Genomic DNA, 12,003 nt, shown 5'->3' with positions numbered 1-12,003 from the left:
AATTACATTCCTTCCCCCGTGTTCCGCCATTGGTACGAGAAGTTGGAAGAGAGTCAGAAAGATGAAGAAAAGTGAGACGTGAGAAACAAGATTGTCTATGTTGGTGGTAACAATAAGAGTTACGCGATGTCTTTTAAAGTCGATCAAGATGAATGGACCGTGGTTGATAATTGTTATAGCGAGCTAGTGTTGAACTAGCCGGGAATAATTCAATGGAATCCCAAGCCCTCCTCTCCTTTTACCTCTGCGCCCCGATTGATTAGCATAATCATATTATTTCAGTGCATTCTAGGCGCGTGTAGGCCGGTCACGAGTGGGATAAACGTGAACAAGCGAGTCGATATACCGGACCGGTGGAATTCCATCCTACGGCACTGGGTGAAGGAAAGCCAGGGAAACACGTGGGAAATAGCAAAGGGAAACGCGGTTGCATGCGCCTCGACGATCGTCGACATGCTATTTATTGACTATCGGTAGTTTTCCATGTAACAGGCACTGATTGTGAGCTAACTGGATCTCGATTGTTATCGATCACGAGATACCTAATTGCGTGAGAAATGGAACATCGTTCATTTATGATATCATACCTGATAAGGGTCTTTTGTATGTCGCTTTCTTTTTTGTCGTTGAAATTTTTTCAAAAATAGTTTCTTTCTGTGTCGATGATCTAGATGACCGAACAAGAACTTGATGGTTTGACAATGATTGGAGTTACCAAATGGAGGTGTTCGTATTGGAAGAATTGGTAAACAATTTATTGAATAGAGAAGAATTTTTATTCTACTAACGTAGTTCGACCAGAATGACTGAAATTACCAATTCATAGTTTTAAATAATTTTTAATGTGTTTAAGCCATTTAAATGTTTCTTTAAAAGATTATTATATGCATGGAATGTTGTTTTCTTCCTTGCACTATATATTTTGTCAGATATCTTTCATTTTGACTTCTTTGGTACAAGGTATTACGCTTTAGTCGTTGATAATTGTAGAACTGATAGAATATCAAACTAAAAAGAAGCTGATCGAGTAGTTTAAAGTACTCTGATTTATTTTTAGTTAAATGTTGAGAGTATTTTTCGCTTAAAAAATTACAAAACTAATGGGAAAGTTCAAAGTGAAACTTTTATGCTTCTTAGACTTCTAAGAGACTTTTTATCTACATAAAGTAAAACATAAATGAAAAATGTAAAGTGAAATACAAAATGATATTATATTTTTATTCTTAAATATTTGTATATTTATTCAATTCCAGAAGCTAATTGATCTGCAAGCTGAGGGAAATTAAAAATAAATTATTATTTCTAGTTTTTTTACCTCGCATAATTTTTAACTGAATCGACTTTGAATTGTTCATCCTACGTCTTCTCGACGTGTAAAAGTCTTCTAACGAACATGTTAGCTACTCTGATATTTTAATATTTAACGCGATCCACACTTCGATAAGCTATGATAAGCAGCAACCTGTACGTTTTTATCAAAAAATCAGAGGAAACGATTTTCTAAATTTACATTACTTTAAAAATTATAGTTATAAAAGCACAACAAGGTTCAATTTGTAAAATACATTTCTCGAACAGGACAATGGGCATCCTTCCTGAATTACAAACTCAAGAAGTGACTGTTTACCGCAAAAATACAGACTGCAGGCCGTAACAATTATTTCATGCCGGGTATAAGTACTGGTATTATGCCTCCCCGAGCCACAATTGCCGCTAACTCAACAATATTTACTGCCAGATATACTGAAACCGCTGTTTTCGCCGTGCATCGAACCGTAATGTATACCTAGTAATTACTTCCCACACAGCTATTGTCGAAATAACCATACGCTTAGTGAAAGTAAACACACAATACTAACAATTTCTTTTCTATCTGCTAAAACGTTGACGATTCCGAGAAATCAATCGAGGTAAACATTTTCGTATCTTTGATATATTATTAATGAGATTAGAAATTGTGAAATTTTCAATGATCAATGGAATTCTTTACATATCTTTTTATCTCATCTCTTCTATACAAAAATTATAGTTTCGCGTTTCTAACGGCTATAATATTATTTTGATTTATTTTCGTTAATCATAGTACTGTACAGTTAATTCGATTGACTTAAGTGAAATTAATGAATTACACGACTTACTTAAATATTTTCAATTCAAAAAAATATTATTTTTAATGCTTTACATTTAATGTTTTAAAGGACGATATTACGAATAACAAGCTTATGTTGACATTTTTATGAAATTGGTGTTCTTTGTTGTATTCTTTCTAATTTTCCTCCAAATTTTTCAACCGCACTGTATAATGGAATACTTAAAAAAATTGCTATACATTAGCATCGATCAGCATCTTCGCTTATTATTCAACTAAGTACATCAACATAACAGCACTATAATTTATACAGCTCAGAATGGTCATGTAATCTCATGAAAAAACACGAGTCTGACTTAGATACTTGATATACAGAATGAATTCTCGAAGAGGTTATTATTGTTATCATTAAAGAATACCGTGTAAGTTTTTCAAGATTTTCAAATGTAATTCAAAAGCTCGTAATTTAATTCTTATAAATTCACCAGCTTATAAGTAGCTCCATAATCATGCGTTACTCCATTTACGTTATCATTTTATATCTAGGAAGTATAACATTAATACTAATCTAAACTATTTTGTATTGCTTTCCGTATTATTATTTTATTTGTTGCCTATTAATTAAAAATTCCATTTCTGTAATATGAATTTATAACGAACCTATGATATTATCTATAATATTTATACTAATACACTGGAATTTTATTTATAAACTTTATCTATATCTGAACGAAATCTGAGTTACTGTCTGACTAAATGAACTCCCACCAGTTGAATCTATTTATCAGAATATAAACTCCTACGTATTAAGACCTACGTATCCTTTGGTATAGGAACGAACAATTATAAGTAGGTGTCAGGGAGTATCAGTGGACATTTCTATTATATGAATCCCTTACAATATAAATTATCCGTTTATAAAAACTATATAAGTTATAAAATTATATAAATTCGTAATTATATAAACTATTTGTCTGCCAAAACCATATCATTTCCTCGTGGTCTGCATATATAAAAAGACACATTCATTTACGAAACTTTTTCCTCTTAAGCGTTCATTAACCTTCGAATAATTTCAATACATCTCCTAATAACTACGTGAAACCTAAAATGAAACAAACCAAGCTAAAGAAGCTGGTTCTGAAACATCGAATTAATTTACCCGACTCACTTCCTCGTTACCTTGTAAAAGTCGAAGGCGAGCACAGTCAATAATTACCCGTGTATAATTCAGAATAAAGCCACGATTAGAAACGAAGTATCGCATGCACCAGAGCTCGCATGCTCGTACGTTTAATGGCTGGCTAGTGCTACCAACCACGGAACCGAGCTCGAGCATCGAAGCTTCCAGCCCTTGGGCAAAATTCTGACAGCGAAACGCACGACCGACTCTCCTTGTACACCGTCGCTAATATTCATTAATATTATAGTCGGAGCTAATTGAACACGCCTCTCGCAACTATCGGCTTGCGTGCTGATTAACGAGCCAATGACCAGCTCTTATCAGACTGTACGTTTCACCGCGATAAGCATCGAAGTCACCTTTTCGTAATCGAGGATATAGCGTGACCAAGACACTCGATCCGGAATAGATTGAATTTAAATTACTGGTCCCTGATCGAACGCGCGTCTTTGTAAAGTACGATACAAACGTCCAATTAAATCCTTATGTACCTTTAAAAGTCGTTCGAGAAACCCGATCGGTCGAATTAATCGTTATTAATTAAACCCTCGTACTGCAGCTTTTCAATTGCTCGTTACGCGCGCCGGAAATTGCCACCCCTTTTATTTGATCACCGAACGTTACTCGATAGTGGGTCTTTGTATCGCGAAACACTGGCCTTCATGCAGCTGAAATTAAATATGAACCCGCGATTACAACCGGAGAACATCCATAAAAAATCACATCGCGACTCTCGAAAGAGATTAACGAGCTCAATTTGTAGATTGAAAATGGGACGATGTAGTTACATATATGCACACGGCGGATGAACGCGTTAGGTATCGTCTTTGGTATGGTTAGCTGGGCGAATTAAACGAGAGATATTCGATTGCGATCATTTCGACCGGTGAAGGTTGGTACCTTCGAAATTTCTGTCTAGTTGTTATGGAGATTAATGTTCGGTTCTTAAAATTGTAATTAAATCACGTGAAATATGACGGTAGATGACTACTTCGGTGGAATATAGTATGAATTATATTTGCGTTTTGTGCCAGTGCGTTGGTGAAATTGATTGTATTATAATTATCGTTTCCTGATAAGATACAGACTATGTGGAAAATAGTATTATTAATCTTCGTATAAGATAGAATTCAGTTTATATTCTTTTTATGATACAATTAATAATTAAATCACCGATCATTTTTGACTCAGTCGTATTCTTCTTTCGTTAGTAAATTTCTTAAGTTTGAGGACATTGAGGATGTTCTGCTAGAAATTTTGTTAAAACAATATACGTCTTTCTGTTTATTAAAAAAATGAGAATTTGTGATCTAAATATAAAACTTCGTGTTCATACCTTTCATGCAACTACTGTTGTACATTGTATAATAGTATTTAATTATGTTAATAACAACAATATTTTAATATTTAATACTTGTTTTTAATAATATCTTTATAAAAATTTCATAATAATATTACACATAGTTTATACTTACATTGCTGTAACATCTGCACGAGGAGTTCTACATTTTCCTTTCAAAATCTGAAACAGACAAAAGACTCGTTATTAATAGAAATTACTACCACTACAAAAGTACTGAAAGTGTATTTATGGAGACCTCATAACAATAAAATTACTCCGAATAAAGATTCTAAAAGGTCATCGAATTAAAGTAATTTAACAACAAAGGGATCTGTTTCTTGACAAACAATTCGGTAAGAATGATGAGCAGTAAACGTCGAGCCTTCCGTGGTCTTTTCTGAAAATAGTGTAGGCAAGCCCGGAGAGAACATTGCAGCAAGACCATAATGTCGACGTGGGAGAACTGGCGTTGAAGAATGCGTAATTGTTTTGAAAGAGATCGAGCTTCGTCGTCTTTCGTGTGGGACGTGTGAAAGGAGGCCTGGCTTGCCGACGCCAGGGATAAACGTCGAGGACAAGTCTCGTTTCTTTCGTCGTTTATACCTGACCACCATTATGGCCCGTCTTTTAACGGCACGCACTGCAATGTAACAAACGGATTGCTCAATTAATGCAATCTCTGTTCAACGATCGCTTGTCTGATTATAAGAAAATTGTTGCAATTTGCTGCTCGATTGTTACACTAACTATTGATATTAATTCCAACCGTTACATTATTACACATTTTATCAAAGTTCAAGTGGTTACTTGACACCTGAGATCAAACGTGCAATGTATTTATGGGAAGAATTAATTTTCATCTTTCATACGAAATACTTTGTCATAATTTTCTGATAAAATCGTTCTGTAGTAAGCTTGTTCCATTGTTTTATTTTAAAGTAGTTGAGAAATATTGATGTACGATAATACGTAAATACATAAATGTTTTATCCTTCATCATTTATTTAAAACCAAAGTTGCTATATTTAATGTACTCTCGACTGGTATACTTGATATGTATTTAATTATTAAACTCTTTCGAATGGGAATGCTATTTTAATACTTTAGAAGATCCACAAAATGATTATCGACTTGACAAAATCCAGCCTGGAAACTTTAAACCTTCAAACTTTCCTCCAACGACACCCACTTTTCAAAAGGAAACTATTTAATACTCCACAAAACAACTATCTCAAGCCCACGTCAAACAATTTCAGCAGCGATCCTTGATGCAAAACGTTGCGTGGAAAAAAATTCCACGACACAGAGTGGAGGACGCTCGCGAAGATAGAGAAGATCGGTAGGTGGACGCAACGACGAGGCAATTCGAAATTTCGAAACAAGATGTATCCGATCGCGAGAGGCAGTCGAGTGGAGGCACCAACAATAGGGATTATTAGCATTGGCTGAGCCGACTTCAGGTTGATATTGGTCTCTCGAGCCCCGACATATTGTAATCACGCGGATATATTGTGCTCGTGCAGTGCACGCTCGCCTAGCCCTCTCCACCCACCCTATTCCTCCGCATCCACCTACTCCACCTCCTCCACCCTCTCTGGCTGTCTCCTCCACCCGTCTCTTTCCTCTCCTCCCTGTCCCTCCGGCAGCCGATCAATGCCCCCCTCTGCCGCCGATAACTCGATAATATTACACGCGAAAACCGCTTCCGATGTGCTCGCCCAGTCAGCGAGCCACTTGTGCGAGCAAATAACCAGTTATCGGAAAACCGATTTTATTTTCGAGGGACGCTACCTTCGATATTTTTTCCTACCCCATGCCCCGCTTTGTCGCGAACCCCGTACCATCGCTACCGTTTCTATCTCTCTTTGCTCTGCTTCTTTCGTTTTACCAAGCGTTCCACAGTGCGGCATTTCATTGAGGATTTGGGACAAAAATCAAAATTCGCTGGCCACGTTCGCAGACAACGTTCGCACGTTGTCAGGCTGTTCATAGGCAGCGTTCGCACGTTCGCAGGCCACGTTCTCGATGGATAAATTGTCGAATTGAAAAGTATGAAAAAGATGATCGTTAGTTAAATTCACCTTGAATTCACCATTATTTATGTCATTTTACGGAAGTATATCGTTTGTTTCTTGAGAATCGAATGTTAATCGTGTACGCATGTAACGAAATTAAGAAATGAATAAAAAGTTAGTCAGTTTGGTTTGTGAAAGTCTCGTACGATGTGTCTCAATTATTGCGGCGCCGGGTAATTTTGATTGAGGAAGAAATAAATAAACACGTATCAGATTCGTGCAAATGAAATATTTCTCTGAAGTTTGGATAATATAAGAGAAAGCCAAAAAACTGTCTTTAATTAACCGTGTTGTATCATTAAACTCAATTAGCAATGCTGTATATTTCTTTCCACCAAAAATAGGTAATAAGATATTTTCTTTTTTTCAACGAATTTTAAACTGTTGGTATCAACTATACAAACGTCGGTACCATTGACTATGATTTGAGATGAGCTTACTATGAAAATTTTATTGTAGCTCGTTGAATTCTTTACGAAGGAAAATATTTGTAATATTTGATTATAATCGCTCACAATAACATTTTCTTTCGAAGTTCATTTAGTTTGGAATTTAAGGCCAGAGAGAAGAAATTCATGTTCTAGAATGTAAGGGTCAAGGAAATAGCATTGGTCTCTTTCACACGATCGACGAAGTGTACATTAGCACATGTCGGATTGTAACGTCTATTTTATGTAGATTAGATAGAAAGGAAGATAGAGAACACGCAGGCTAATTCATTACATATTGTCATCTGAGGCAACTTTTCATCCATCGATTTTAAAAGATGACGTCAACAATACAGGTTCTATTTAAAAAGATCTGCCCAATGTAGAAAACGTTTATTTCTTGTTCTCCTCGTCACATCCCGTGTGATTTTCCAGAACGATACCTATTACACATACGCACCGTTTTGTGAAAAGATAAGAATGAAAAACAAAATTAATAATTCATCGCGATCAAAGAGAGATAAAATTCGCTAATTTATCAAAGTCAAGTATTAAATATCACGTAACTTATCGAACGCGTAATGACGTCAATATATTGTATAATTACTCGGCGAGGGAAATCGAACTGGAGGCGACAAAAAAAAAAAAAAAAAAAAAAAGAAAATCGCATTGATCGGTGGAAAAAATGTAGAAAAATATGGAGATCGAAGGACACGCTTCATCGATGCGTTACGCGTGAATCCTTGAATTTATTCCTATCGTTGACGATACAGTTCTGACGTCGATTTTTTTCCGTTCCACGCACTTGTGGCTTCCGGAGAACTCGTCGGAAAAGAGAGATTCCTTATGTCGTCGTAGTGACGTAATGGAAGGCAGGAGTACTATATTTATGTAAATCACGTCGGCGTATCATGGATACCATTTTTATGCATGGCATATGTGTATAACGTATGCCATCGTCGCGACGCGCTGCAAATTTATGCTGTCTTTACGCGAACTCTTATAGGAAGCTATCCGTTACTTTCTGCGTTTTACGTACAATTTGTGCAGAAATCGCAAGAGAGGAGACAGTGATGGAAATGAAACGTGAAGATACTTGAAATGGTAGAACGAGATGTAGATGAATCTGCAATTTGAATATCCGTATGTTTAAACAAGGATGATAGTCCTAATAACTAGCTTGGCTGTCTGAGATTGATTTTCATCAAGAAGTTTTCAGCCCATTAACTGGATCATCTTTTAACTAGAAATGTCGGCGACCATGAAATTAGATGTTAATAAAATCAAATCAGTGTTGGTTCTTCCAAATTCATGTATTATATAGTTTAATTGTAACAGAAATGGAACGAGTAGGTTGAAAATTAGGAGAGCCATAAGTAAAGAAATTATTGTATCTAATAAGAAAGTATTGTATCAGTTAACCAATTAAATTAATCGGTAAAAGTTCGTCGAGATATATTCCTTTGTTATTACACGTGAAGAGATACTAAAAGATATTTATACTATAGTTTTAATTTTGAAAGTCAAGAAGAATTTAAATAATTCCCTTGATACCTCCGATAGAAAAATATTAATTGACATCAATATCCAAAGCTCGAAACTATAAGAAATTATTACAAAATAATGATATTCACGAAGAAAATAAAGGTGATAGGTTATAGTAAAAGGTCGCGATAAACATCCCAGCAGTACAATTCCATACTATATTTATATTTTCTTTTAACGATTCCTTTCGCTTCCACGCCTTCTTGCCTCTCTATTTGGAACAAGATATTCAATTTCTTAAAAATTTTCACGAATAGACACTCAGCCAGTCACCGTTCGAGACAATAACTCGTGGCGCCTATCAATCCTTTTTACATCGAATTAACCGGTTAACCATGAATCGTAACCACGTGTCCTGACGACCGGTTCCCCCTTTCTCTTGCAGATCCTGAAGGAGACGACCGCTGCGAGGAACGAACAGCTCACCGAGTTGGAAAACCTCTTCGACTATTTGGATGAACACAGGAGCCTGCAGGGTTACGAGGGCGAGAAATCGGCGCGGTGAGTTTGCACGATTTTTCTACGTTTTATTAGACATTCGAGAATGAGGCAATTTACATGGAGAGCTCGTAAATCACGCGGCCGGTAACGGGATTAAAATGAGTTTCGAGCCGGGCGACGAATGCCTCGATACGTGAACATTTCAAGCCCGTAATCGGATTGGCTGCGTTCGACGCGTTTTATTAACACTCGCTGTTTGCTCAATTGCTGATCGACAACGAACAGGCGCGAACCATTTCACGTCAAATCGCCCAGGAATTGCTACCGTGCCCTGTGACTTATTGAAAAGAGAAAAGAATTTCTTCGATTTTTTCTTTTTCTTTGCATTCGAGTATGTGTAGAATATATCGATAGGCTCGAGAGACTGAATCGCGTGAAATTTCAATTTGCTACCACGAACGACTTTATTGGACAACGCAGAATTAAATGATTTTGTATTTTGCTGGATGGATCAAAAAGATGCTTTCAAGGATCAATGAAAGAGAGATATGGCTATTTTGAATATAGTTGCACATTGTTATATTAAGTGTAAGAAGGACTTTAAACGAGAAGAAGTAACAATATAAAATATACGTATAGGTATGAAACAATTTAAAAAACATAATTCAATTCGTAACAAAAAAAGGCTTCTTGAAGGCCATTAGAAATCGATACCGCTAGACAAAAAATTCTTTTTCAATGAATTATTATCAAAGTCCTTTCCTCGCGTTGTAATGTTTGAGGAGTATAATTTTTCATTATATTTCTTTTCTGATATCTAATCCTTTCTCGAATTTCGACTTTCTATTCATCACGACGATATGCTGAAAGATTTAGTTAATATTTGTTGCCCATTAAAAGTCCTTATCTTATCGCGAATAGATTGTATTTATACTACACACTATAATACTCGTATAAGAAAGTAGTTGTTGCAAAGTTGTGATAAAAATCTGAACCAAATTCGTCAGAAGGTTTAGAGGAACACTTCCACTGCGTATATTCCTCTCAACGATATTTGATATCGTCTTGCAATATTCTTTTATACGTACAACAATTTTAAATTTAATTATCGCTAGACAAGTACTGCGAAATACTTTATATTTGTCTGTATGTCAAACTAAAATTACATCCATCATTTGAAAGCCAAACAAAATTCATCAGACACATCTTCACATCTAAAAGTACTCTTTATCCATATATTGTTCCATAAGATTCTTTTGTACGCGTAACCATTCCTAAAGATATCACTAAACCAGTTCTGTGAAATGCTCTATATTTATCCGCATGTCAAACCAGAATTCTATTAAGAATTTAAAAGTTTATAAAAATCTATCAAACAAGTCTTCACTGTAAAGACTTTATCTGCATATTTTTTGCCACTCACGCTCCTTCCTGTCATTATCGACGAGCATTACACGAGCGTGCATTAAGAGCAGAGAGGTGCAGCTTCCGGGGGACGTCGAGATGGTAGAGGTCGTCGACGAAGAGAGGCGTCGAGATCAAGTAGTCGCCGGTTGAAAGGGGAGAGAATCAATCGTGTCGATTGAAGATTGATTAGGCGGTTGCATTGACGTCCGAGATTTAGCGTGCGATGCAATTTCTTTGCCGTGTCTGCCCTTTGTGCCTGTCTTCGGGATCTTTGGCTTTCTGATCCTTCCAGCGCGCTGCATCAGTCCCTTTTCCTTTCTCTCTTCGCTCAATCGTCATCCCTCTCGATACCGGATCTTAAACACGTACACATCCACACAGAGAGCGTAGATCCACACAGTACTGTTTCAATGGTGGTTTGTAAAATAGTTGTCGGGATACGAATGCTCGACGGAATCGATGCGCGGAACAAAAGCAGGAAAAAAGCCATCGGGATTCTTTCATTTTCGAAAGGATGCCGTTCCTCTGTCTCTCGATAACGCGCGATGTGTCAGTGTTCTTCTCGCGTTTGTTTCCTCTATTACTGTTGCTTGTGTCTCCAATATGGAGAATATAGGGGCTGGTTAGGTTTGCAGTTGAATTTCATCCAATCTTTTTATTTCAAATATTCGAATTTCTTTGAAACATTTGAAAACATCTGATAATCGATTGTTTCACGTTACAGATATAACAACGGTACTTAGTGAATTGTCAAAGTGTTATTAGTCTGTATTTATTGTTAGTCTGTAAGTTTGTAAATTCTTGATTTATGTTCGATTTAGATTATAAAGATCGTTGTTGTTATTATTGTTGCGTATAAAGAAGAATTAGAATTGATTTTTTTTCTATATAATCTTTGTTAAGAATTTTGATACTGATGATAAAGAAAGAAAGAAATATGTTTGGCTTTACGAATAGTGCCTTAAATAAAGTATCTCGTAAGAATGTGAGCTTATCGATGTCCCCAAAAGATCAACTAAAATTTCCTTTCATTCTTCGAACGATAAAAATTCATTCGCACATAACTACATTTTCCATCGATCGTTCTATACTGGAAACATCGAAATATACCAAAGGCACACCAACTTCGTCATAACCTGCATCATAATTCCTTCCACACTCTAACACAAAAATCTCCAACTCTCTCTACATTCTCCCAACCACGAACCACATCCAGGACCACTTCCCGGGAACAATATTCCTCAGTCAGGCTCCTAGAAGCCATAAAACGTCATACCGTATTTCGCCATATAGCCACACTCGACTTGTACTCCTGTTAATCGTTTAAACGGAACAAGCAACTTCTAGTCGAGATAATTTCAATTCATAAATATTCTCGAGAAACGTTTAATATTCCTTCTACATCGCAAATATCGTGATCGGTTGGCTTAGTTGGCTCAACCATTATCAGGTTCGTAATTATCGTCTGTATCTACTTGCGTAACGAGTAGAGA

At 36.2% G+C, this 12,003-nt stretch overlaps 1 protein-coding gene across 1 annotated transcript in view; it reads left to right on the top strand.

Moving 5' to 3' along the window:
- Positions 1-12,003, top strand: part of LOC100643082 (UPF0489 protein C5orf22 homolog) — a 423,524-nt gene that overhangs the window by 256,456 nt on the left and 155,065 nt on the right. Inside the window, exon 3 of the mRNA XM_012310637.3 lies at positions 9,048-9,163. Within this exon, the coding sequence (XP_012166027.1) occupies positions 9,048-9,163 (116 nt within the window). The remainder of the gene's footprint in view (positions 1-9,047; positions 9,164-12,003) is intronic.

Source organism: Bombus terrestris, chromosome 7, assembly GCF_910591885.1.
Source record: "Bombus terrestris chromosome 7, iyBomTerr1.2, whole genome shotgun sequence".
In the NCBI taxonomy this organism is placed as follows: Eukaryota; Metazoa; Arthropoda; class Insecta; order Hymenoptera; family Apidae; genus Bombus; species Bombus terrestris.
Note: the sequence above shows the minus strand (reverse complement) of the source record. Positions and strands in the feature narration are given on the sequence as shown.